The sequence below is a fragment of the Lutra lutra genome, chromosome 13 (assembly GCF_902655055.1).
Source record: "Lutra lutra chromosome 13, mLutLut1.2, whole genome shotgun sequence".
In the NCBI taxonomy this organism is placed as follows: Eukaryota; Metazoa; Chordata; class Mammalia; order Carnivora; family Mustelidae; genus Lutra; species Lutra lutra.
In genome coordinates this window covers 62,538,927-62,566,856 of record NC_062290.1, presented here as the reverse complement: position 1 = coordinate 62,566,856, position 27,930 = coordinate 62,538,927, and the positions used below count along the sequence as shown (strand labels likewise).

Genomic DNA, 27,930 nt, shown 5'->3' with positions numbered 1-27,930 from the left:
CTAATTTACATTTGGTGGAGGCTGAGACAGCCTGGGGCGATCGGAGTTTCTAGGATTCTGACAACTGGGGGAACGGTGATTTCTCCCGGGGAAAGGGCAGAGAGAATCAAGGCAAAGTGGATCCGGCTGCGGCCACCTCCCAGGCGCAAGTCCAGGCCCGAGCCCTCCACGCCGCGGAAGGAGCCGGCGCAGGTCCGGCTAGAGCGCGGCCCACGGGGCCGCAGGGCGCCGATGTCGCCGCTACCCGGGCCGGGCGTGCGCAGCGGTCCTTCCTGCGGGAGCGGGGCCTGCCCGGAGCCAACCCCGCCCCGCCGCCCCGCTTTCGATTCTCCGCGGGAGCCCCTCCCCCGCACCGCGGCCGCCGGGACCCGAGGGCTGAATGGCCGGCGCAGGTGCGCGGAGCGGGACACCTGGGGGGCCGGGAACACCTGGGGGCCCCGGGCCGCCGGAGCGCGAGGACGGAAGCGGCTGGCGCTGCCCGGAGCATGGCGACCGCGTGGCCGAGCTCTACTGTCGCCGCTGCCGCCGTTGCGTGTGCGCGCTCTGCCCGGTGCTGGGCGCGCACCGCGGCCACCCGGTCGGCCTGGCGCTGGAAGAGGCGGTGCACGTGCAGGTGGGGACCCCGGCGGCGCGCGGGGGGTGCAACGGGCGGGGAGGCGCGCGCAGGGTTGGCGGCGGGTTCCTGGTTAGGCCTGGAGCCGCAGGGAGGCCCACCTGTTGTTGCAACGATCAGTTAAGCTTCAGAAGAGGTGGGTTTGGGAGTGAGAACTTGGGCGCCCTGGCTGATACGCAGATGTCCTTGACCTCGTCCTCCACGCGGGTCCACCACACTGCCCTTGGGCTGGAAGAAGGTCTGCCGGTGAACACCGATGAAAAGCCGTACAGACACCTCTGGTTTTCTCTCCTGAAGTTCACAGTCAGTGCCTGAGGACTGCTTGACTGACTGTCGTAGTAGGAGCCGCCTCCAGCCATCCACTCCTGCCCTTCCCCTCCACCCTTCCTGCCACCGCACTTCCCTTCCACGCATTTAACAGCCTGGTGGGGAGCTGTGACAGCCATTTTATTGATAAGAAAAGGAAAACTGGAAGCTGAGGCTGCCTTTGACCCCAGGATTCCACAGCTGGGTTGTCCCCACTGGCTTCTCATCTTGGAGCCCTCACCCGTGCATAATCCTAACAGTAGTCAGGGGCTCTCAACTCTTGTTCTGGCCTTGAGGACAACTTGTTCTGTGGCTCTGGTCAAATCTGTCTGCCCCCCTGGGATAGGCAGGCCCTCCTGTCTCTGACAGATGTAGATTCTACCACTTCCTCTTCCAGGAAGTCTTCTGTGACTAATGACCTTTCTCTTCACATTGCGACAGCCTTGGAGCTGGATGAAAATGGGCCCTGTGGGAGCTGGTCCAGTTGGTGGAGTCCTGGGTTTAAGGCCCGCCTCTGCCTCCAAGGTCTTCCTTTTCTTATCTGTATAATGGTTGTAATAGTAATAGCTCCTCAGAGGCTGTTTCCAGAGTTCATATGGCTGCTTTCCAGAGATAGGGCTTGGGTGTCTCATAGGTGGGTCCACCTACCTACCTACCTCTCCGCCTACGTACTCATTTTGTGTTCACACACCTACCCACTCACCTGTTTATCCATCGTCCTTCCATCCACTCATCAGACATCCATTCAGCACATACTTTGTGCCATGAGCTAAGGAATAGATCGATTCTTCCTGGATCTGGAGGTGTTCCCTGGCTGGTGGGATGAGAACAGATGGTGACAATATAGTGTGATAAGTATTGTAATTGGGAAGCTGGAGAGAAGACAGTGTGAAGTAGGAAGAGGGAGCCCAGGAAGACTTCCTGGAGGAGTGCCACTAGAACTGTCCTTGAAGGCTGAGTAGAATTTTACCAGGTAGCATTGACAGGAGAAGCATCCTGGGATTGGAAGGCCCAGACACCAGGAGGCTGGGCTCTCTTGGGGTGATGGACAGCATTTAGACTTGAAAGCTTAGAAATCACAGTGGGGTAAGGATGTGCTCCTGGAATTTGTGGCTGTAGCTTATACCTGGGCTCCCATTGTGTCCCCACCCTCACCCACCACCTAGAATACAACCACACACAGCAGCAAATGCTTGTTGGATGTGACAATGACAGCTAACAACTCTGTTGAGTACTTAGTCCCTGCCAAGCACCGCACCAGGCACTCTATGTACTTCTCATTCTCTATGGTGATGCTATGGGGTTAGCTCCAGATTTATTGCTGAGAAAACAGGCTTAGAGAGGTGAGGTCACTCGCTCAGTTCCCATGAAAGGGACTCAGACCTAGGAAGTCCTGTGTGACTCAGGCTGGTGCTCTTCATAGCTTGCTGGGTGGCCCCCGCTCTCCACTTGAAGCTGGCAGCCCTTGGTCACTGTGTTCGATTCAGCAAACACTTCTGGGTCACTCCCTGGTCCCTGGCGGGGAGCCAGGAATGGAGCAGGCCTGCCCTCAGGAAGCTGTCGGTTGGCTGGGCAGCCAGACCTGGGCCCAGCAGCTGAGTATAAGGCCAGCCTGAAGAAAGTCCAGATAGAGGTGAGGTCAAACCTGTGGGGAAGAGGGTCACAGAGCCCACCCGTGGAAAAATGGCAGTCGCAAAACAGAGACATATGGAAGGGAGCCATTTTAGGTGGGAGGGAGATGGGACCATGAACCCCCACAGGCCTCACACGTGCAGGTCTTCTGAAGCCCAGTCCAGGCCAAAGGCCCACATTCTTTCTGGAATGTATGTTCCACGCGGGCAGGCCCTGTGACAGGGCCTGGCACGTAGCTGGTGTTCAGTTAATAGTGACTCTAAAGTGAACACTCTTCCCTTGTCCCCAAGCTGTTTGCCTTAAGGCCCTATTTGAGAAAATTAGGTCATAAGTAGGATTGTTCTAGAAAAAAGGGAGGGGAGCATCAAGGTTTGAAGAATATCTGACATGGACTTCCGAGGATCAGAGGGACCCTCGTTCTAGCTCATCCTCCAATTTGCCCCGTGACTCTGGGCCCACTCATCTCACCTGTGAGTCTCAGGTACCTCAACTGGAGCAAAATTCAGGGGTGGGAGATGCCCCTCGGGGTAGCTTGTTACCTTAAAAGTCACAGAACTAAGTATTAATTTTTCCTAACTCCTTCACATACAGAAACTCATCCAAGAATGTTTAAAGCAGCTGGAAACCAAGAAGCAGCAGAACGTTGGCAACATAACCCACATAGAAGACACTGCCGAGAAGCTCAAGGCAAGTGGACATTTCTTCTTTATTCTAGTTGAGATATCCGCACTTCCCCTCGGACGCAAGGCTCTCCTCAGTGTGGAGCCAAGGGTATATAAAAACCTCTAAGGGTTTTTAGATCCGGTTTGGTGGCCCTTTGGATTTCCAGAACTTAGGGGGCTCTTTTGAAGAAAAAGAACACAAAATCAGGTGTAAGGCCATGAGGGGCCGGGCTAGTGAGGAGCTTGAAGCTTGTGGTGTTGTGTTGTGTTGTGTTGTACCTGAAGCTTCTGTGTTGTTAGCTTGGTGAAGATCTGCCTCTGTCCAGTGCCCTACTCTTGCCCCATAGCGCCTCACAAAATGGGGGAACAGCCTTTCCTGCCACCTGCCGCCACCGCCAAGGCCATTCTCTTAGAGGGACTAATCGTCCATCCCCTGCGCCCCAAGTCACCTTAAACAAAGCAAAATGCAGTGTAAAGAATGTGCAAATAACTCTTTGGGTGCCAACTGCTTCATTGAAAGAAATTAAATAGGGTATAAATATATTCCAAAAGTAAGTACTTTCTTTAGGCTCCTCTTTTCACAAAATTGTTTATTTATTTATTTTTTAAATAATTTAAAAAAAAATTTTTTTTAAGATTTCGTTTATTTATTTGACAGAGAGCACAAGTAGGCAGAGGCTGCAGGCAGAGATGGGGGGAGGGGAAGCAGGCTCCCTGCAGAAGCAGAGAGCCCGATGCAGGACTCGATCCCAGGACCCTGGAATCAAGACCTGAGCCGAAGGTAGAGGCCTTAACCCACTGAGCCACCCAGGTGCCCCCAGAATTGTTTATTTAAATGGATTCTTTTGGGGCTTGAAATGAGAAGTTGAGACTGATACAATTGTGAGCTGCCATTTTACTCTAAAAAAGTTGTGCTGGGTTTTTTGGTCCTTTTATGTGAACTGAGCTGGTCCCTTCCCCTCTCAGCCTCAGCTGCCCTCTCCTCGAAATGGGGGCTGGGGTAGGATGCCCTCCCAGGGCCTCTCCCCCTGAGGGCTCTGTGAATCCTGGACTGACCCCCACAGTCAGAGCAGAGAGACTGGCACCCAGGACATCCTGAGACCAGGCCTGTAGCAGAGGGGACGTGCCGAGGCCCAGGCTAGGCGAGGCAACAGAATTGGTCCCCTATTGGCCCAGCATGCTTTGTCTGTGGCTGCGTGCCCCAGCGTGCTGGGGACAGTTGTGGTTTACACCTGGGGCCCCAGCTGCATTAGTAACGATGCCCGTCATGTCTCCAAGAACATTTCTTTGGGGCTCAGGTAAATACATCCATTGGAAAAGATTCAGGAAGGGATGGGGGAGGTGCTTTGGGCCACTCAGCCAGAAGAACAGAATCGGGGTACAGAGTCACTGTCTGTGGATCTCTGAGGAGATATGGTTTGGGGGCCCCCAAGGAAAGAATTAGGGCCCGTGTGCAGAGTCTAAGCGGGTCACATTTCAGCCTCATCTAAGGGATGCAGTTTTCTTTCTTTGAACCTTTTCCCCAGCTTTTAAACTTCTATTTTGAAATAAGTACAGATTCACAGGATGTTGCAAAGGTAGTGCAAAGAAGCCTCAGGTACCTTTCTCCTAACTTGCCCCAAGGGTTAGAGCTTACCTAACTCTAGTGCCGTGTCAAAACCAGAGTTGACAGCGTGTGTGTATAAAGTCCTACGTCAGTTTCTCATACGGGTAGATTCAGGAATGCAGAAGGATTCCGCCACCACCAAGACCTACCTCGGGCAACACCATTAGAGTCACCCCTCCCACTCTCCCCCCAACAGTCTAACCCCGGGCAATCACACATCCGTTCTCTATCTCTGTCATTACGGCATTCAAGAATGTCATAAAACCGAAATTATATGGTGTACGACCTTTGAGATTTTTTTCACTCAACCTAATGCCTTCAGGATCCCTCCAGGTTGTTTTGTGTATCAATAGTTCATTCCTTTGAATTGCTGAATAATATCCCAGCCATCTGGTAGTCCAGGTCGGCCAGTTTTTTTTGTTTTTGGTTTTTTTAATTTGAAGCTTTCGTCTATGTTAGGATAGTTTCGTTGTTTCCATTTTGGGGCTATTACAAATAAAGCCGCTTTGAACAATCGTGTACAGGTTTTTTTTTTTTTTTTTTTTTTAAGATTTTTATTTATTTATTTGACAGACAGAGATTACAAGTAGGCAGAGGAGATAGGCAGAGAGAGAGGAGGAAGCAGGCTCCCCATCGAGCAGAGAGCCTGATGTGGGGCTCGATCCCAGGACCCTGGGACCATGACCTGAGCCGAAGGCAGAGGCTTTAATCCACTGAGCCACCCAGGTACCCCCGTGTACAGGTTTTTGTGTGGACGTAGTTTCCGTTTCTCTGCAATAAATGCCCAGGGCTGGTTCTATGGGGCTTGTATGTTTAGCTTCTCAAGAAACTGCCAGAACATTTTGCAGGGTGGCTGTGTCATTTGACATTCCCACCAGCCATGTATGAGACATCCAGTCTCCCCTCATCCTTGCCTACCAGCAGTACTTTCCTGAGTTCTATTCTAGCCTTTCTGGAAGCTGTGCAGTGGTCCTCCCTTTGGGGCCTGCGTTTGCGTTTCCCCAGCAGCTATGATACCGAACACCTTTCCATGTGTTTAATGGCAGCTTGTCTGTCCTCTTTGTTGTTGTTGTTTGTGTTTTTTGTTTTTTACCACTTCAGGATTGGTTTGTCTGTTTTCCTGCTGCTGATTTTGGAGACCTGTCTCTCTGAGCTAGATGGGAGTGCTTTGTCAGGTCTGTGGTTTACGAATATTTTCTCCCAGTCTAGGGCTTGACATATCATTGCCTTCACAGGGGCTTTAGCAGAGTGAAAGTTTTTTAATTTTGAAGAAGGCCAGTTTATCCTTTTTTTTTTTTTTTTTTTTTTTTTTATGGATCATGCCCTCGGTTTCATGACTGAAAGCACTTGGCCTAGCCCTACATCCCAAAGATTCCCACCTTTTCTTTGGTCTAAGAGTTTGATAATTTTATGTTGTACATTGAAGTCTGTGATTCTTGTTGAGTTCCTTTTTTGTATAAGGTGGGAGATTTAGCTCAATTCTTTTTTTCTCTTTTCTTATGGATGTCCAGTTGCTCCAGCACCATTTGGGGAGAGACTGTGTGTTCTCCATTGAATTGCTTTTGTCGAAAATCAGTTGGCCCTGGGAGCCGTTGGGAGCTGAGCACCAGACACCCCCACAAGAAGGGTGCCTGTCTCTAGGTCTCCCAGCCCCCACCTGATCACTTCCTTCACTGTGTTACCAGCCTGGCTCCTGGGGGCATTTATGTTTCCATCCCTGGTCAAGAAACAAATATTTAAAAATTCAGCCATGCTTAACTCTTTATCCGATATGTCATTTGCAAATATCTTCTGCCATTCGGGAGGTTGCCTTTTGGTTTTGTTGATTGTTTCCTTTGCTATGCAAAAGACTTTTATTTTGATGTAGTCCCAACAGATTATTTTTGCTTTTGTTTCCTTCACTTTATGAGGCATATCTAGAAAAATGTTGCTATAGCTTATGTAAGAGAAATTACTGCTGTGCTCTCTTCTAGGATTTTTATGGTTTCAGGTCTTTAACATTTAGGTCTTTTTTTTTTTTTAAAGGTCTTATTTATTTATTTGACAGAGCAAGAGGGAACACAAGCAGGGGGAGTGGGAAAGGGAGAAGCAGACTTCCAGCCCAGCAGGGAGCCCAATACGGGGCTTGATCCCAGGACCCTGGGACCATGACCTGAGCAGAATTCAGGCAGATGCTTAACAATGGAGCCACCTGGGTGCCCCCATTTAGGTCTTAAATCCATTTTAAATTTATTTTTGTATATAATGTAGCAAAGTGGTCCAATTTCATTTTGTCACAAAGCTGTACAGTTTTCCCAACACCAGTTGTTCAAGAGACTATTTTTTTCCCATTTCATATTCTTGCCTCCTTTGTCATAGATTAATTAAACATATAATTGAGGGTCTATTTCTGGGCTCTCTGTTCAGTTCCACTGACCTATGTGTCTATTTTTGTGCCAGTACCATACTGTTTTCATCACTATAGGTTTATAGATTATTTTGAAATCTGGGATTTGGGTACCTCCAGTTTCGTTCCTTTTCCAAAATTGCTTTGGCTCTTTGGGGTCTTTTGTCGTTCCATACAAACACATAAAGAACTTATACAACTCAACCCCCGCCAAAAAAAAAACCAAAAATCTAATTAAAAGTGAGTAGAAGACAGGGGTGCCTTGGTGGCACTGTTGTTTAAGTGTCTGGCTCTTGGTTTCCACTCAGGTCATGATCTCAGGGTTATGAAACCAACCCCTGCGTCAGGCTCTGCACTCAGCAGAGAGTCTGCTTGAAGATTCTCTTCTTCTCTTCCTCCCCCATGGTCCTGTATGCACATGCTCGCTCGCTCTCTTTCTCTCCCCCGCAAATAAATAAAATCTTTTTTTTAAGAGATTTTATTTATTTATTTGGCAGACAGAGATCACAAGTAGGCAGAGCGGCAGGTGGGGGAGGGGGAGGCAGGCTCCACGCTGAGCAGAGATCCCCATATGGGGCTCGATCCCAGGACCCTGAATCATGACCTGAGCCGAAGGCAGAGGCTTAACCCACTGAGCCACCCAGGTGCCCCTCAATGTTTGCTTTTTAAGATTTATTTGAGAGAGAGCACGATTGGGATGAGAGCCACGGGGAGAAGCAGACTCCCCACTGAGCAGGGAGCCCTATGTGGGGCTCAATCCCAGGACCCTAGGATCATGACCTGAGCCGAACCAGATGCTCAACCAACTGAGCCACCCAGGCATCCCCGAATTTTTCAGTTTTGAGGGTCCATGAGCTTGGACTTGAATTCTTCTCAGTACAGTCCTGTCATTTGTTTTATTTGTTTTGCTGGTGACTCTTTTTGCCCATGACCCTTGATGGATGACAAGATTCCTTGCCCCTGGGGTGCCTGGGTGACTCAGTTAAGTGTCAGCCTTCAGTGAATGAGCCCCACAGGGCTCCCTGCTCAGCGGCGAGCTTGCTGCTTCCTCTCCCTCTGCTGCTCTCTCTGCTTGTGCTCTCCCTGTCCCCCTCTATCTAATGAATAAATAAAATCTTAAAAAAAACAAAAAATCCCTTGCTCCTTTCCCAGGCCAGTGAATGGAGTTTTTCCCATTCCTAGTTCATGGATGAAGCAGGCTCCTGGTTGGTGCAGGTGGCAGGTGCCCAGAGACCCCTCCCAAGGCTGCCGGGCTCCCAGTGTGGTGTAGTTGTCATACGGGTCACTTGCTCAACTTCCACACTGGAGTTCCCTCTTTGTTTTGGGCAGCTAAGGATTTCTGCTTTTTGTCGTTTGTGGGTTTGCTTTCTGTTTTTGAGCTGAGTCATATGATTTAAAAATTGGCTCACGTGTATCCACATTTCTGTGTGTTTGAACTAGGGAGGGAGGTTTCCCACGTCATCTTCTTCCCCCCTTATTGACCAAAAGTATGTGTCCCTTTATATATGGGCGTCTTGTTTTGGCTTGAGGTCCTAACTAACACTACCCTGGGTCAGTGTCAGAGACTGTGTATTCCAGTATATGGCTCTACCACGATTAAGCCATTTTTGTAATGTTGAACATTTCGATCATTTCCAGTTTTTCCCTAGCATAAAAGAACACCGGAGCGAACGTTTCTTACTTGTTCCGTCTGGATACATTCCCAGAAGTGACTCCTCCAGCTCATGGACATACACGTGTAGGACTCTCCTGTGTTCTGCTGAACTATGGTCCGTGTGCTTTGGGGCAGAGAGGTCAGGGACAGCCACGCTGCCCTGTGCTTGCGTAGGGAGAGGCACTGCTGGGAAAGGGCTGTCTGCCTGGAAATTAATCCATAAAACACCTTTGTGAGCAAACGAAAGTCAATAAAGTTCACATGTGCTCCAAAGTCCACTGTTCAGAAACCAGGGAACAGCCAACCACTTCCTTCCAGAGAACCATCAAGAAGGTCTTGGTCCTTAATCCTCAACCAACACCCATGGAATGATTTTCTCTGACATCCTTGTCAAGAGGCTGTTTCCTTCCCCTGCACAGCAGCTCAGAGGCCCAGGTGGACGGGAAACTCGCCATTTGCCCACTACCCTAACCCGGACAAGGGTCAGGTGTCAGGGTGGCACAGTGATTATGCTCTTCTTTTGGAATCTTCCCAGTTTTCCCCAGGGAGCTTTTGATACTTTTATGAGTGTGTGTGGGGGGGTATGTAAATATGTATACTATAAAAATAAATATACACCTAAGTTTGGTTACTGTCTGTAGAATCCAGACCTGGGTAGGGAGTTAGGGTGTGCACAGGCTGGCAGAGCTGAAGTGGCCCTTGGCGATGGGGGCACCCAGGAAGACAGAAGCCACTTTGAGGGTTTTGGACAGTGGTGATGAGTGCAGGGAACAGTGACACAGCATGGGAGAGGCAGAGAAGCCAGCCAGGGGTGGCGAGGCAGGAGCATGGCAAGAGACACAGGGAGGATGTGGGAGGAGGGAGAGCAGGAGGCCGGGGCCACTGTGGTGGGAGCTGGAACCAGAGCAGACCTGTCCTTTGGGAGCTGGAGGGTAGAGGGGACACAGGGATGCAGCCTCTCCTGAAGACCTTGCCTTGGTGGAAGGGACGCCCTGGCTGCTCCCTCTCCCTCATTTCTCTCTAGTTCCTCCTCCCATTGACCAGACCCAGCCTGAAGGAGGCTCTTGGAAATGCACAGGCAGGAGTCAGCCCCTCTCCCTACCAAGCAGGGCTGGGAGAAGGAGAGGAAACGGGCCTACACTAGCACCCTAGGGAGGGAAATAAACAGCCTCCATTCCTGGCTCTGTGCCTTTCCCTGTGACCCACCAGAGCTGTAGGGACTGAACCGCAGCTTGGGGACCAGTTATGGGACAGAAGGCAGCCTTTGCCAGGGTGGGAATGGGTAGATGAGGACTCAGCCAGGCCATGCTGCTGCTGACAGGGACGATGCCACCAGTCTCCACCACCCTCGCTGGATAAGGCCACCCCTCTGCCTCCCTCTGCAGGCCACGGCCACCTGTCTGAGTCACCAGTGACAGCATAGCTAACAGGGAGAGGGTAGGGGTGGGGAGCAGTGGGAGGCCCCGGAGCGGCACCCATGGAAGCACTGTCCAAAGTCGTGCTGAGATATCAGCCAAACAGCTCTCTCCATTCTCCTCACAGGCCCCTCACCCTCCACAGGACCCAGACAGGCCTGCAGGGCCCTGGGCCGAGATGAGTCACACAGCAGCCAGCACTCTGGGTATAAAAATCCCCCACTCTCCCTGCCGGACTTCACCGCTGCCCAAGTTCCTTTTGTCCCCAGTCCCTAAGCTTTTCAGCTAGACTCTTCAGGGCCTCACCCAGCCCAGCCCACTCCAGTGTGGGGTCCAGTTTCGCTTTGAATCAATGTGGCCCAAACCACCAGACAGCATACTTCCTTGTTTCATCACCAGAATTCCTTCCCTCCCTCCCATTCTCTCTCTCTCTCTCTTTCTCTCATGCTTTTAAACTGTTTGCACGATCAGCCTCATCTCCTTACACCTCAAGTTTTCTTGTGGATGTTTCCAATCGGTTATTCCTGGACTGAGAGTTACAATGATGGGTTGTGTCATTAAGCTTGTTTTGTACATTCTTCTTCACAAAGTGGAGCTGTGGAAACTGCTTGGTCAGGAGAGTATTTGCTCTCTTGGTTTCTAGAAAGGTGCTCCATTTACATACATTGCCTCCAGAGTATGTCTATAAATCTGGAGTTTGGCACCCATTTTCTTTGCTTCATTGGGTTGTTCAGGAGAGACATATTTGTGTCCGTGTTCCCTGACCCGTAGAAACCATGTTGTCAGTGTAGACTAATTCCCAGGCTGGCCCAAAGCCAACTTAACCTGTATTGCGTGTGGCTGGGAGCAGCTAGCCTCAGAACCTAACCACAGCCCAGAGCGCTGTATAGGAAACTGACTCGGGGAACCCACTCCATAGATCATGCCAAAGCTCGTGTTCCTGCCCCACTAAAAAGAGAACATGACATCATAGGGAGCCTGTCCAAGTACCAGGGGCTGTTCTGTTGTGTGGACTGATGTTTGGGCTGGAGGAAGAGGCTGACCTGTGTTTTGCTTTTATTTATTTATTTATTTTTAAAAATAAACATATAATGTATTTTTATCCCCAGGGGTGAATCGCCAGGTTTACACATTTCACAGCACTCATCATAGCACATACCCTCCCCAATGTCCATATCCCCACCACCCTGCTTTTATTTTTTTTAATGATTTTGTTTTATTTTTTGATCGTACTAGTAGTACATGAGCACGTGTTCATTTTTTTTTAATGTTCACAATAGTATGTTAGAATCTAGTATAGAACTATAGCAACTACAAAATGGGAGTACCTCTTCACCATCCCCCCAAGCCTGTAACTTTTCCCAAACATGACTAGAGCATTTATTTTATTTTTTCAGTGTTCCAAGATTCATTGTTTATGCACCGCACCCAGTGCTCCATGCAAAACGTGCCCTCCACAATACCCACCACCAGGCTCACCTAACCCCTCATCCCCCCTCCAAAACCCTTAGTTTGTTTCTCAGAGTCCACAGTCTCTCATGCTTCATCTCCCCCTTCAACTTCCCCCAATTCACTTTTCCTTTCCTTCTCCTAATGCCCTCCATGTTATTCCTCATGCTCCACAAGTAAGTGAAACCATATGATAATTGACTCTCTCTGCTTGACTTATTTCACTCAGCATAATCTCCTCCAGTCCCATCCATGTTGATACAAAAGTTGGGTATTCATCCTTTCTGATGGAGGCATAATATAGCATTGTATGTATGGACCACATCTTCTTCATCCATTCATCTGTTGAAGGGCATCTTGGCTCATTCCACAGTTTGGCGACCGTGGCCATTGCTGCTATGAACATTGGGGTACAGATGGCCCTTCTTTTCACTACATCTGTATCTTTGGGGTAAATACTCAGTAGTGCAATTGCAGGGTCATAGGGAAGCTCTATTTTTAATTTCTTAAGGAATCTCCACGCTGTTCTCCAAAGAGGCTGCACCAACTTGCATTCCCACCAACAGTGCAAGAGGGTTCCCCTTTCTCTACATCCTCTCCAACACTTGTTTCCTGTCCTGTTAATTTTGGCCATTCTAATTGGTGTAAGGTGGTATCTCAATGTGGTTTTGATTTGAATCTTCCTGATGGCTAGTGATGATGAACATTTTTTCATGTGTCTGTTAGCCATTTGTATGTTTTCTTTTTTTTTTTTTTTTAGATTTTATTTATTTATTTGACAGAGAGAGAGAGATCACAAGTAGGCAGAGAGGCAGGCAGAGAGAGAGGAGGAAGCAAGCTCCCTGCTGAGCAGAGAGCCCCATGCAGGGCTCGATCCCAGGACCCTGAGATCATGACCTGAGCTGAAGGCAGAGGCTTAACCCACTGAGCCACCCAGGTGCCCCCACCATTTGTATGTTTTCTTAGGAGATGTGTCTGTTCATGTCTTCTGCCCATTTTTCGACGTGATTATCTTTTTTTGAGTGTTGAGTTTGAGTAGTTCTTTATAGATATTTGATATCAGCCCTTTGTAGTGTCATTTGCAAATATCTTCTCCCATTCCGTGGGTTCCCTCTTTGTTTTGTTGACTATTTCATTTGCTGTGCAGAAGCTTTTTATCTTGATTAAGTCCCAAAAGAAGTCCCATTTTCACTTTTGTTTCCTTTGCCTTTGGAGACATGTCTTTTTTTTTTTTTAAGATTTTATTTATTTGACAGAGAGGGATCACAAGTAGGCAGAGAGGCAGGCAGAGAGAGAGGAGGAAGCAGGCTCCCCACCGAGCAGAGAGCCCGATGCGGGGCTCGATCCCAGGACCCTGAGATCATGATCTGAGCCGAAGGCAGAGGCTTAACCCACTGAGCCACCCAGGCACCCCTGGAGACATGTCTTGAAAGTTGCTATGGCTGATGTCGAAGAGGTTACTGCCTATGTTTTCCTCTTGGATTTTGATAGATTCCTGCTCCACATTGAGGTCTTTTATCCATTTCAAGTTTATCTTTGTGTATGCTGTAAGAGAATGGTCGAGTTTCATTCTTTTACACATAGCTGTCCAATTTTGCCAGCACCATTTATTGAAGAGACTGTCTTTTTTCCACTGGATATTTTTTCCTGCTTTGTCAAAGATTATTTGACCATAGAGTTGTGGGTCCATTTCTGGGCTCTGTACTCTGTTCCACTGGTCTATGTGTCTGTTTTAGTGCCAGTACCATGTTGTCTTGGTGATCACAGCTTTGTAGTAAAGCTTGAAATCAAGCAACATGATTCCCCCAGTTTTGTTTTTCTTTTTCAATATTTCCTTAGCAATTCGGGGTCTTTTCTGGTTCCATACAAATCCTAGGATCGTTTGTAGAACTAACAGACATTTAAATGCACCTGCATGGGTGCCTGGGTTGTGCCTCGGTTAAGCATCCTCCTTTGGCTCAGGTCATTCTCCTGGGATGGAATACTGTATCAGGCTCCCTGCTCAGTGGGGAGCCTGCTTCTCTCTGCCCCTCCCCCTGCTTGTGTGTTCGCTCTAATAAATAAATAAAATCTTGAAAAAATTTAAAAATGCACTTGCAGGGCGCCTGGGTGGCTCAGTGGGTTAAAGCCTCTGCCTTTGGCTCAGGTCATGGTCCCAGAGTCCTGGGATCGAGGCCCGCATCGGGCTCTCTGCTCAGCGGGGAGCCTGCTTCCTCCTCTCTCTCTGACTGCCTCTCTGCCTACTTGTGATCTATCTAAATAAATATTTATTTATTTATAAATAAATAAAATCTATTATAATCTAAAATCTATATATATAATATATATATATAATCTATATATATAAAATCTATATATATAAAATCTATTATAAATAAATATCTAAATAAATATTTATTTATTTATAAATAAATAAAATCTTTAAAAAAAAATGCACTTGCAAACATACAGAAGCATAGACAGGTTCCCCCCCCCGCTATCCAAAAGTAGTGTTCTCTGAAACCTTCTGTAGGTAGAAAGGGCATAAAGGAAAGAGCATCCCCGGCTTTTTGAAAGTTTGAGTTAAGCCACTTCACTTTTAGGAAAGTCTTGGGTTAATAGCCGTTTTCTTTTTTTTTTTTTTTTTTTTTTAAGATTTTATTTATTTGACAGAGAGAAGTCACAACTAGGCAGAGAGGCAGGCAGAGAGAGAGAGGGGAGGAAGCAGGCTCCCTGCAGAACAGAGAGCCTGACTCGGGGCTCGATCCCAGGACCCTGGGATCATGACCTGAGCAGAAGGCAGAGGCTTTAACCCACTGAGCCACCCAGGCGCTCCTAATAGCCGTTTTCTTTCTTTCTTTTTTTTTTTTTTAAGATTTTTTAATTTATTTATTTGTCAGAGAGAGAGGGAGAGAGAGCGAGCACAGGCAGACAGAATGGCAGGCAGAGGCAGAGGGAGAAGCAGGCTCCCTGACGAGCAAGGAGCCCAATGCGGGACTCGATCCCAGGACGCTGGGATCATGACCTGAGCCGAAGGCAGCTGCTTAACCAACTGAGCCACCCAGGTGTCCCCTAATAGCCGTTTTCTAACTGGAGGACACCTGAAGAGGATTTTCGCTTTTTGGACAAAAACCCTTACCATGCTAATAAAGGTTTTTCTTAAAAGCAAAGTGGACCAAAGCAGACATTCAGAAGGTGGGCATACCTGTATCCGTATATAATTTTTGTTTAGTTATCTTTTACAGAAATAGGATCGTCCTATATTTGTTATTCTATAACTTGCTCTTTTTCATGTGGTGTCTTGGAGAGTTTTCCATGCCCGGGCACCTGGGTCCACTGGGTTGTGTGTGTGTGTGGCAAAATGTACGTAACATAAGTTAACCATTTTACCCACTTTTTGGTGTACGATTCAGTAGGACGAACTGAATTTACAGTTATAACCACTGTTTTTGCATTTATACTCATAACCTCTGTATAACTGTGCATTACAGTTATAACCACTGTAAACTGCATTTACACTCATAACCACCATTTCAAAAATTTTCCACTACTTCAGATATAAGCTCTGTAACCGCTAAGCAATGACTTCCCCTCCCGCCAGGCCCTGGCAGACTCTCATCTACTTCCTGTCCCTGTGAACTGGCCTATTGTGGGTTATTTCATAATAGGAAATCATCCAGTATTTGTCCTTTTACATCTGGGTAATTTCACTCCACATGACCTAACGGTTCACCCACAGTGTAGCATGTATAAGAACTCTGCCTTCTTTTTAATCACTGCCTGTTCTTTCATTGTATGAACACCACATAATATATATAGTAAACATATATATATGCTTCCCATATCGAAAATCTTGCCCACCTTCATCACCAACAGTGCTGGAGTGAGCATCTTGGTACACAGATGTTCGTGCACATGTGAAAACGTTTTCAGAGGTCAATGCTTGCAAGAGGAACTGCTGCATCAAATGATGGTTGCAGTCAAAATTTTGATATCACTTTGTCCCCTAAAAATGCTGACCCAGTGTGGCTAAGTGTGCTCCACACCATTCCAGGCTCTGCTATTATCAGTTAAAATTCCTCCAAGCTGATGGCCATAAAGTATTTTCTGGTACACTGCCCACTTTCTGGACTGTCTGAGAGGCCGGGTACCCCTTCATCCAGCTACGGGCACTTACAAGCATTTGGCCCATTTTAAATTGAGTGATCTTTTTTTTTTTCCTCCATGTGATGGATGATAAACCCGTGTAGCTTGTTGGAACCGTTGTCTACAGAACCTTCCCTCTTAAGAGTTCCATTTTTTTATACAATCAGACTTGCTGTGGCTACCTTGTAGCTGAGTTTTAGGCTCCTCTTACAGAGGTTTCAAATTTTTGAAATAAAGTTGTTTTGTATTTCATTGTGACAGGTTTTTTTTTTTTTTTAATGTATAGTGCTTTAATCTCTGTGGAATTTTTCTATTTACCTTTATTGTAGGAAACCTCAAGCATACCCATATATTTAGAAGCAAATCCCAGACATGCTGTTTTATCTGTAAAAGTTTAGCGTGTTGTTTCCACAAGATGATTTTTTTTTTTTACATGCCCAGCCATGTTGTCATCATCACACCTGTGAAAATTCGTAACCGTTCCCTTTTATCCTTCAATATCCAACCAGTGGTCACGTTTTCAACTGCGTTATAAATGTCATGTTTTGTTTGATTTAGAAGTGAAACAAAGTTTTCAAAATGCATTTGGTTGGCGCGTATCTCAAGTTGATGGTTACTTTGTTTCTCCGTTCTCCTTACATCTTCTAAATTGGATTAAGTTAAATTTAGAGTGATCAGACACAGAGTCTCATTTTTTGGCTACACTACTTCCTAGGTGGGCTTCTGTTTGCATTTATTTTTATATATGGTATGAGGATCTAATAAAATTTTTTTCCAAATACATGGTTAATTGCATGTTGTACCAACACCATTAATGGAATAGTTCACTCTTTCTTCCCTGTAATTTGAAATGTGACCATTACCTCTCTCTCTCTCTCTCTCTCTCACTCTCTCTCTCTCTCTCACACACACACACGGAGTTCATTTCTGAATTATTTTGTGCTCTTGATCTTTGTCTGTCTGTGCCACGTGGTTTTAAATCCTGTAGGTTTACAGTTTGTTTTCATATTTAATAAGGCAGGTCATCCGGGCGCCTGGGTGGCTCAGTGGGTTAAGCCGCTGCCTTCGGCTCAGGTCATGATCTCAGGGTCCTGGGATCGAGTCCCGCATCGGGCTCTCTGCTCAGCAGGGAGCCTGCTTCCCTCTCTCTCTCTCTCTCTGCCTGCCTCTCTGTCTACTTGTGATCTCTCTCTGTCAAATAAATAAATAAAATCTTTAAAAAAAAAATAAGGCAGGTCATCCTTCATTGATCCTTTTAAAGCAATTTGTGGCTTTTCTTGGGTTTATTCTTTGCCACCATAATTTGCCATTTGTCTAATCCACATGTTAAGGCTGGGATTGTAATGAATTTGTAGACTATAATGAATCTTTCTAGCCAGGAATGTGGTCTTTTCTTCCACACATTCAGAGGTCTTTTTTTTTTTTTAATGTCTTTTAGTACAATTTTATGCTTTATGTAGTTCATTACAGTTTTTGTTAGTTTATTTTTTGGTATCTTGCTATTTTCTCCACTACCCTTATTTCTGCATGCATTTCCCAGTTGGTTATAGGTGGTGGTACTTGGGAAAGCTGGAGTTTTTATGAGCTGGTCTTACGCTTGCCCGGGGACATTGCTGAACTCACTTTTTAGAGGTTATAATTGTTTTATGTTGATTATTCCAGATTTCCTGGTTGGCAGTGATATCATTTGCAACTGGTTTCTTTTCAGGCTCATGCAGAGTCAAGTAAAACCTGGCTGACGGGAAAATTCACTGAACTGAGACTGCTACTTGACGAAGAGGAAGCGCTGGCCAAGAAATTCATCGATAAAAACACGCAGCTCACCCTCCAGGCCTATGGGGAGCATATCCAATCTTGCAAAGAGCAAATAGATGGCATGCACAGCCTCTCCACCAGGGTCTGGAGGATCAGCCAGGAGCCCGACCCCATACAGCTGCTGCAGGTAATGCTGGGCCCCTGCCCCCTCCTCCCCCTGCACTTCACCTTGGTTACCAGGGCATCGAACACAGGGTTTACGAAGAGCGAATACACAAATTGCTTGGCCAGCCTGCAGGCTTTCTTGCCCCCACACAAGTGATAAGGAAATAGGCATTGTTGGGAAGGGCAGATCCGTCTTGGGCTAATAACATCATATTTACAGCCACCGTTTTGGGGGCCGGGGCCCTCTGTGTTCCAAGCACTTTCTGTATCCTAGCTCTGATACTTCCTAAAACTCAGCAAAGTGGCTATTCTCACACCATTTTATGAATGAGCAGTTGAGGCCCAGGGAGGGTGAAGTGACTCTCGTCCAAGGTCACCCAGCTGAGAGGCAGCAGAGCTGTGATCAGAAGCCAGGTCGGCCTGAGTCCAGAGCACAGCCACCTGGCCCTCTGCCTGCTAAGTCTCACTCGAGAACCCCTCCTGGAAAGGCAGGTGGCCTTCCGTCTACTGAGCGGGCCCCAAGAGGTGACTCAGTTTGCTCAAAGGGCAGAGAAGGATGGTACTCCTTGGCCACTGGGATCTGTTGGAGGCTATCACCTTACACGGAGGGAGAGTCTAGGAAATAGCCCCCGTGATGTGTTGCTCTGTTAGTGAACATATGTTGTTAAGCGTGGTGCTCCTGTTCCCAAGGAACCACGGGAGAAACTCCCCTCCGGTGTCAGAACCGCTGTGCAGCCCCATGCTCTGGGACTGCTTTCCGGCTCACGTGGCCCTTCCCTGGTTCCTTCTTTGCCCTGGCTTCTGGAACTCTCGGAGCCACACAGGTTTCACAGGGCTCGGCAGACACCCGGCAGCATATGCTCCGTTCCTCCGCCCGCTCTGGCGTCCAGCTTACTTCCCTACCCTGATATTTTCTTCGCTTAAGTTTTCTCACTGTAGAGGAAACGCCTGCCCTGTTAGATAACCTTTGGAAGATGCTTTACAGATTTGTGGGACGAGATAAAGGTGTCACTGAGTCTAATCACACATTAGGCTTTGGCTGGAAAATAAGGCTGACAAACAAATCGGTCAGTAGCAAACCAGTTAAGCCAGTCCCCGACAAATATTTCCAGGCTTATGCGTGTACGTGGCCTTGGTCAACTCAGTCTAACAAAAAATAGTTCTAGGTGAGTTGCTTTCCTAGGCACCCTGGATATTATAAAGAGGGGCAAGTTGCACAGAGGGGTACATTTGTTTCTTTAAAAGTGATGGTACTGGGGCGCCTGGGTGGCTCAGTGGGTTAAAGCCTCTGCCTTCGGCTCGGGTCATGGTCCCAGGGTCCTGGGATCGAGCCCCACGTCGGGCTCTCTGCTTAGCGGGGAGCCTGCTTCCTCCTCTCTCTCTCTGCCTGCCTCTCTGCCTACTTGTGATCTCTGTCTGTAAAATGAATAAATAAAATCTTTAAAAAAAAAAAAAGTGATGGTACTTGGGAGGGCTATCTGATACAAAGGGATGCTTCCATGGAAAAGAATATTTTTCTTGCATCATAGAGTTTCATGGCTTGATCATCTTTTTTCTTTATTCTCTGGTGCTAGAACTACTGATTTTCATCATTTACCATTCCTCCCTTCTGCTTGCTCACTCTCGTATATATACGGATCCGTACTATACTGAGTAACCTGTTCGTGCCGGGCCCCTGCTTGACATTAGGAGCTTGAGGGTGGGGAGGCATGCTCAGAAATAGCTATTTACAGTGCAGCCCCAGTGAGCTGGCAGAAGTATGTCTAAGAAGTGTCCAGTTCTGCATAGGGGCTCAGGGAAGGCTTCTAAGGGGAGGTGACCATGGAGCTGGGTATGGGAGCATGAGGGGCTCACCAGGGACATACAGAGGGACAGAGGACATCCCAGGCAGAAAGGAATCATGTGCACATGAGGGCCCGGCAGGCAGGAGAGCCGCTAGGGTTTAGCCTGGCTGGAGGCAGGGCAGGGGTACGAAGGAGGGGGTGGCGTTGGGGAGTTGCCAGTGGTCTGGAAACCAGGCCTAGTTAGCAGAGGGCTGTATGTACCTGGCCATGGGTTTAAATTGTGCTGTAAAGATTTTGGAGCCAGGGGAGCATTTTGAATTGGGGAGTGACCTGCTCAGTTTAATGCTTTTGGAAAAGTCACTCTGGTGACAGGGTGGAGAGTGGACGCTGGAGGCCAAGACCAGAGGACAAGCATCAGGAGGAGGGGACAGGCAGGTCTGAGACATGTGACAGGACTGGTGAGTGGAAGTAAGGGGAATCCAAGATGATGCCCAGCTATGACTTGAAATACAGATGGCTAGGGAGCTGTTCCCCGAGTTGGCAAAGGTGAGAAGTAGGTGTGCTTGATTTCCTTATTCTATCATAAATATTTATGGAGTACCTACTACATGTTAGTTATTAGTAGTAACTACTACCAGTAACTAGTAACTAGTTACTACTAGTAGTTACTAACTAGTACGTTGTTAGATACTAGAGCTGGACATACCAGGATGGTCCAGGGAGCTTCTACCTTGCGAAGCCACACTTAACCCAGGAAGGCTATTTAAAGGGTGAGGCCCGGAGTTCATCATTGTTTGGTGGGGAAGGTAACAGTGGGGGACCAGTCAGAAAACAGGACAGGTCCCATGGTGGTGGGGGGGGGGGGGCTCCCCCTCCGTCGGCATTCCAGCTGAACTTCCAGGGTCTTTGGCTTCCCTCCCGGAACATTGTTTCCTGCTCCCTCCTTTGGACATGCCCAAGGGACTCTTTCCCCAGGAACACTGGCCCATCATTCCTTTGGTCCCCCTGGATGTCAGTGTCTGGAAAGCTTCAGGGCACCCTGCAAAGTGGTGAGCAACTTGGCGGCAGGTGCAGCCAGCCAGTCTCCTTCCTTCCTCTGCCCCTAAGGCCATGCACAGAGTAGAGCTCCAGGAACATGGAAGGGAGGGAGAAATCAACTCTGGTCCTGGGGTGGGAGTGGGGGCCACAGCCTGGGCTGCTCCCAGATGCTGGGGCGGGGGGGGGCACCCCTTCTGGGCTGGGTTTGTCCGAGGGCGCAGCGGTGGAGGCTGGGACGGCAGCCCCCCTGACGCCCTGCACACCCCCGCAGGAGTACCGGGCCGTCGAGCAGGAGCTGCAGCAGCAGACGAGTCTGGGAGAAGTGTGCTACCCCGCGCCCCTCTCCTTCGAGCCCGTCAAGAGCTTCTTCCAGGGCTTTGTGGACGCCATGCAGAGCTTGTTACAGACGCCACTGGACACTCGCCTTAAAGAGAGTAAGTTGCTGCGTGGCCGACCTTGTGTCCTTAGCTCCCCTGCTACCCTTTAACCCAAAGACGAATGTGAAGACCTAAATCCCGTCTCTTCCACCCCAAGGCCAGTGGCTGGGCAGTGGAGGACTCCTGGGCCTAGGGCCCCACCCATCCTTCAGACTTTACCTCCTTCCTCGTCGGAGACCACATCCTGCCTTCCCAGCCATCCTGCTCCGCTTCCCCCAAGTCACTCCCAGGATTCTGCTGCATCTTACCTTCGCCTGCTCTGGGCTCCCAGCTAGAATAGCCATCTGTGCCCCCTCCCCTCAGTCTGGCCAAGTCCCAGCCATCCCTGCGGGGCCAGCCCAGCTGGGCTCACCCGGGAAGCCTTGCCCCATCACCCTGGGCTGGCTGTGCTGGCCAGCTGTCCCGCTGCCTCTCCCCACTCCTTGCGCTGCCAGTCTCCGGCCTGGGGCTGTCCCTGAGCTGGACACCCTGTACTCACCTCCCCCTGCCTGTCGTAAATGCCCAAAGGGCAAGAAGTACTCTGAGTCCTCTGAGGTCCCTGCAGGGCATAGCACAAAGTAGGTGCTCAGAAATACCTTTCTTCATTCATTTATCTCCACTCTTAGGATTCCTCCAGAACATCTACTGAGCCCTAATTCTCTGTTACACATGGCAGGGTACAAAAACAAAGGTCTTGCCTTTGTGGTGCTCAGGGTTCTGGGAGCAAGACAGACAGTAGTAACTGAACAAGTCAGCGGTAAGAGCTCTGATGAAAAATACAGCAGGGTGAGGAGAATACAGGAGCTTTTTCCTGGGGATGCGGAGCCGGTATCTCTGAGAAGGGGACATACGTCTTCCCTGAGGTCCGCTGCTGCCTGACTCCAGTCGCCTCCTAGTAAAGTTAGGCCCTGGCTACTGCTACTGTGGCTGCCGTAGTTCCTCCCCCAGGAGCTCTGGCATCCCTGCTGACCCACTTCAGGCTTGAGCCTCCAAGCAGGGCCTCTGCCTCCACTCACCCTGCCCCATCCACTCCCCACCACAGAGCTTTGGAAGTTCTGCTCGTGTCTGCCTTCACTCAGACGCCTGCCATGGCTTCCCAGTTCCTGTGCCAGTGCCAGTACTTGTCCTTAATACCCGTGCTCCTGCTCGTACCCTCTGGCTGGGAAAGCCTCCCGTCCTTTTCTCTGGATGTCCGAATCTTCCCTGTCCTTTAAGGGCTCGCTGAGGTGCTTCCTCCTCCATGATGTCTCCCCGGATTCCTCTCTTCTCTGTGCCTTGGCGGGTAGCTCAGGTGAGCCTACCTCTCACCTCTTTTACCTGATGGAGCTGTGGAAGACAGGAACCATGGCTTGGGTTTCCCTTGAACTCCCTCACACTGGAATGAGACCTGGACATGGCCTTCTCTGATGGCCTGATTTCTCACTTTCCATTTTATCCCGGAACTGGCATGTCTGCCAGGCGGTTTGCCCCCATGTTTGGCTGTTGAATACATCGTTGATTCGCATGGCCCTCCTTGAGCCCGCTGTCCCATCCCAAGGTTCAGGGGACAGTCACACTGGCCTGAATCCACTTCCCACCCTCAGAAGTACGCTTCTCCTTAGACCCGAGTATTGTCCTAGGGTATTCCTGTCGCCAATTCCTGAATTTGCATTTACTGCTTAAATATGCATGCACTTCTGGGGAAGAGATGATCCGAATTTCCAGTTCTGTAATATTTTTAGTACATTCTGTAATTTGCTCTGCCTGCATGAGGGCCAGGCACTCATTTCTCACAATCTGTTACAGACACGAACTGCCAGCTCTCGGGCTCCTCGAGCACCAAACTAGCTTCCTTGTTGAAAACAAGCCCCTCACCGGAGCGATCGCTCTTCTTAAAATGTAAGCCCTGGGATTGGGGAGCAAAGGGAGGGTGGAGAGGGCCAGGCAGATTGGGGGCGGTCACAGAAATGGAGGCACCCCCTTTTTTTTACTAACAGACCCAACTTGGGTTTTTTCAACCTTTATTACTCATTTTTAAATAACAGAAATAAGGGGCACCTGGCTGGCTCAGTTGGTAGAGCGTGCGACTCTTGATCTGGGGGTCGTGAGTTTGAGCCTTGCATTGGGTGTAGAGATTACCTGAAAGTAATAATAATAATAAATCTTAAATACAGAAATAATACATATTCATTGCAGAAAAACTAGGGAAAAAAACCCAAGTTTTTAAGTCACTTGCCCATAGATAACTACTATTATTGTTTGCCCTGTTAGCTTTCCTTAGTTGATCTATATATACATATAAGAATATATTTTATATATTTTTTACAAATATGGCATCATACTATACATACTGTTTTGTAACCTGTTTTCATTTCATTTCATTTTAAAGTAAACTTTGAAATATAAAATATATAAAAGTACAGAAATCAAAGGGGTGCTGCTCAATTTTTTTAAAAAAGATTTTATTTTTTTTTTTTTTAGATTTTATTTATTTGACAGAGAGAGAGAGACATCACAAGTAGGCAGAGAGGCAGGCAGAGAGAGAGGGGGGAGGAAGCAGGCTTCCTGCAGAGCAGAGAGCCTGACGTGGGGCTCGATCCCAGGACCCTGGGATCACGACCTGAGCCGAAGGCAGAGGCTTTAACCCACTGAGCCACCCAGGTGCCCCCCAAAAAGATTTTATTTTTAGAGGGGGACAGAGGGGGAGGAGCAGAGGGGAAAGGAGAGGAAGAGTGAGAGACTCTCCAGCAGCCTCTGTGCCAAGCGTGGAGCCCCTGGCGGGGCTCAATCTCACAACCCTGAGATCATGACCTGAGCCAAAACCAAGAGTTGGGTGCTTAACCAACTGAGCCACCCAGGCACCCCAATCATTTTTTAAAAGTAAACATGGTATATAACCTCCTTCAGACCAAGAAATGAAAACTTCCAGCTCCCCAGAAGCCTTGCTCATGCAGCCTCCTCTTCATTACCCACCAAGGGTAACTACTCTCCCGATTTCTGACACTGTAGATTAGTTTTGCCTGTCTTTGCCTTTATAGGACTAGATCATTCAGACTGTACTTTTTGGTGTCTTGCCTCTGTCACTCAACATAATATTTAGGAGATTTATCCATATTATTGTGCATAGAAGTAACTTATTTTCCCTGCTGTAAATAGTATTCTATTGTATGAATACAGCACACTCAAACTATGGAAGGACATTCTGGATTGTTTCCAGTTTGGCCTGTAGTGAATGTTGCTCCAAACATTCATGTGCATGTCTGTTTGATGCACATATGCAGGCATTTCTGTTGGGTATTTACCCAGGAGATGGAGGAAAGGATGCTTACCATAGTCGCTTCGTGAAGCACTGTTCCAGAGATCCTATAGAAGTGAAAGCTATAAGGATTGGAAAAAGGGGGGGATATCATTATGATGTCATATAATGTCATGTGATATATGATATTATGAATATTCATTAATGACATGATTATAGGAAATCTAATATAAGTAAAAGATAACTTAGAATTAAGTGAACTTAGAACTGTTGCATATATCATGATACAAAGCTCAATCCTGTTTCTGTATATTGGCAATAAACAATTAGAAAATGAAATTTTAAGAACATTATTTTCAGTGACATCTAAAAAAAAAATCAGGAATAAAACTTCAGATGTGCAAAACCTTGCTACAGGTTTTGCACTCCAAACACTTCGACAGTATCTACTAAAGCAGAATATCCACGTACCCTACCATCTAGACTTCGTTTTCCATGTCTACAGATGTAGTGAGAACAATGCAGTGTCTACAATGCAGTGGAGAACGATTATTGGGAGTTAAGTCAGCACCACATTTCTGGGATACAAGTTGGCAGTATTTACCAAAGGCCTTAAAAGCAAAATTATCCATCTTAACCCAGTAGTTCCTCTTTTAAGAATGTATCCTCAAGCAATAATCAGATGCATAAAGATGTAATTATATTAGTGTTTTCAGGAGCTTTTTTAAAGCCTAAATATGGGATACCTGGGTGGCTCAGTTGGTTAAGTGGCTGCCTTTGGCTCTGGTCAGGTCCTGGGCTGGAGCCCCACCTAGGGCTCTCTGCTCAGCTGGGAGCCTACTTCTCCTGTTCGTGCTCTCTCTGAAAAACAGATGAATAAAATATAAAAAAATAAAGCCTAAATATTGAGAAGGGGGAGGGATAGGTTAAAGTATAAAACACTTAACACAGCAAAATCTTAGGGTCACCATTAAAACACTCTGATAAAAAAATGTTATTTGATAGGGTAAAATGATCACAAATACAATCAATAGTTGAAAAACCAGATTACACAAAAGTGTGTATGGCATGATACCAATAAGAAAAACTATAAGTGGCAAGATAAAAACTGGAAGGATATACATCCAAGCGTCAATAAGGACAAGATTTTTTAAATTGAATTTTTAGAAATTGGCAACAAATTCCATGGCACAAATCCAGTGAAATTTTCACTCCTTCCCGTGTCCCCCAGCTAATGCCTTGGATGCAATTAGGGTTAAAAGGGTGGCTTTTCATTTATCTGCTGACAATTCCTGGCATCTCAATTTCTACGGGGAAGTTGTCAGGACCAGTGGGGGCGTTGCGGGGGGGGGGGGGGGCTGGCCCCACCCACCAGGTGTGGCCCCCGATGTCCCCGCCCTCCGCAGATGCACGCACGCCCACTCTGGAGCCAGACACGATGCACGCGCGCCTGCGCCTCTCTGCCGATCGCCTGACCGTGCGCTGCGGCCTCATGGGCCGCCTGGGACCCACGCCCGCGCTGCGCTTTGATAAACTGTGGCAGGTGCTGGGTCGCGACTGCTACGCCGCCGGCCGCCACTACTGGGAAGTGGACGTGCAGGAGGCGGGCGTCGGCTGGTGGGTGGGCGTGGCCTACGCCTCCCTGCGGCGCTGCGGGGCCTCGGCCTCCGCGCGCCTCGGCTGCAACCGTCAGTCCTGGTGCCTCAAGCGTTACGACCTCGAGTACTGGGCCTTCCACGACGGCCAGCGCAGCCGCCTGCGGCCCCTCGACGACCCCGACAGGCTGGGCGTCTTCCTGGATTATGAGGCCGGCATCCTCTCCTTCTATGATGTGTCAGGCGGCATGAGCCACCTGCACACCTTCCGGGCCGCTTTCCAGGAGCCACTTTACCCGGCGCTGCGGCTCTGGGAAGGGGCCATAAGCATCTCCCGGCTGCCCTAGGGGCCACAGCAGGAGTGACCGTCCTAGGCCTTCCACTGCTCTGGTCTCACTGGAGCTGATGCGGCTGGTCTACTGCCAGCTGCCCAAGCATCCCCGTCTTCTCCCCCACCCGTCATGCCCTGTGCTTTGAAAAGGCTCCTTTCCCAGGCGAGTTTTCGAACAGGCCCTAAAGGCGGGTCTTCTGCCGGGGCGCTCTCAACGGGCCTCTCCACCACCACCAGAGCACTTACATGACACCACTTTTAGTCCAGGTGCTGACCCCAAGTGAGTCCTGAGCATCCCGACCCTGTCAGAAGACATCGTCCTCTGCCTCTGGCCTCTCCCTCATAGAGTAGTCAGCAATGCCTGGCACTTGGTAGGCGCACAATAAATGTGTGGATGAATGAGAGCCATCCACCCCTTCTCCCTAAAGTCCTTTTGATCTGCCTCTTTCTCTCCACTCTGCTTCAGCTTATCCGTGTCACTTCTCTTCAGAGTAGCCGCACTTCACACTTCGGGGCCGGAATCCCCTCCCATTCTCATCCTCCACTGTACAGCGAGAGTGCCAGGCCTAAAACTTCATTAACCTCTTAGAACTACCAGAAGGTTCCCAAGGACCGCAGAGAGAAAAAGCAGGCACTTTACCTTAGCATTCAAGGCTTTTCTAGTCTGCCCTCAAACTCCCCATGCTCATCTGGCTTCTACCGGTCTTTTCAGAGACCCCCCCCCCCCCCCCAGCACCTTTGCCCTTTGCCTGTCTGAGCCTTCCCCTGGCTTAACTGCCCCAGGAAGTCTCCCCAAACCACAAGAATCTCTCTTACCCTGAAAGCCACAAATCTGGGACCCTGCTTTCCCACTAGGTGGGAAGCTCTACCAGGGCAGCTATGTCCCATACCCTCGCCACCCTGAAAAGTTCAGGGTGTCCCTTTCCCTCCCAGACAATGACCAGCAGCCGGCTACCACTGAAGCAAAGAACAGCTGAGCTGAGAAGTCCTCATGAATCACCCAGCCTAACCTCACTGTACATTTGGGAGAGACTAAGGTCCTGAAAGAAAGCTCCTCAGAGCCCTCCAGCCCCAAGGCAAGTGTTTTACTTGCCCCCCTGTCCCAGCTCTTCAGGCCCAGCTTTCAATGTGGGAGATTTTCCTGCTTATTCATTCCTCAAGGGATGTTGGGAAGAATCAGCAGGCAACCGTTGCTTAGCAACCACAGGCCGTTTCCCCAACTGCCTTGGAACTAAAAGAGGAGGAGCTAAGAGTAAGGTCTGGACACGCTCCTCCAAGCCCGCAGTTGCCGGCGCTGCCAAGAAAACCCAGAGAACCCCATTTTCCGTTAAGAAGGCACAGAAATAGAGAAGGCCAAACCAGGAGGACCTCAAGGGCCAGCTCCTCTAGCAGGAAGGGGAAGGTCTCTTTTTTGGGTCTGTGCCTCGGTTCTGAAGATGTAGCATCATTTGTCAAACTCCCCAGATGGTTTTGGAATCATACTGTGTTAAAGTATCTTAGGTGTCCAGCCAGAGGGCGGTGGCAGGGTAAGGAAGATGCAAAGCTGAAACCCACTCGTGCTCTCGGAATTTGTTTGAACCACAAAAAAAACCCCGCCAATTTCCAACAATTTTCTAAAAATGCCACTTTCATACAGGGCAATGTAATACAAGTGGAAATCAAGGCAGAAGGAATCCTAAGAGTGCCTTTGGTTGTAACCAAATCACTTAAAACTTTAGCTGGAGAGAGAGCACGGCGTCTAGGCACCCTGCTCCAGGAACGCT

At 48.5% G+C, this 27,930-nt stretch overlaps 1 protein-coding gene across 3 annotated transcripts; it reads left to right on the top strand.

The window, feature by feature from the left end:
- The first annotated feature begins 3 nt into the window (after positions 1-3).
- Positions 4-27,930, top strand: TRIM14 (tripartite motif containing 14). 3 transcript variants are annotated; one of them, XR_007122227.1, is made up of 7 exons: positions 21-613; positions 3,143-3,238; positions 17,557-17,790; positions 20,862-21,024; positions 22,792-22,884; positions 25,648-27,667; positions 27,898-27,930. XR_007122227.1 is itself a non-coding variant. In XM_047699455.1 (6 exons), exons 1-6 carry the CDS (start codon positions 380-382, stop codon positions 26,181-26,183), a joined length of 1,356 nt encoding a protein of 451 aa, XP_047555411.1. In that variant the 5' UTR covers positions 21-379; the 3' UTR covers positions 26,184-27,930. The 3 variants fall into 3 exon arrangements, 2 of the variants coding, with proteins under 2 accessions (XP_047555413.1, XP_047555411.1); XM_047699455.1 differs by having other exon boundaries at positions 25,648-27,930; XM_047699457.1 differs by lacking the exons at positions 22,792-22,884; positions 25,648-27,667; positions 27,898-27,930 and adding an exon at positions 21,125-22,769 and having other exon boundaries at positions 4-613.

Coding starts and splice junctions, on each gene's coding strand:
- TRIM14 (XM_047699455.1), top strand. CDS start 380: ATGGCCGGCGCAGGTGCGCGGAGCGGGACACCTGGGGGGCCGGGAACA. Junction 614..3,142: donor AAGAGGCGGTGCACGTGCAG/GTGGGGACCCCG, acceptor CTTCACATACAG/AAACTCATCCAAGAATGTTT. Junction 3,239..17,556: donor ACACTGCCGAGAAGCTCAAG/GCAAGTGGACAT, acceptor GTTTCTTTTCAG/GCTCATGCAGAGTCAAGTAA.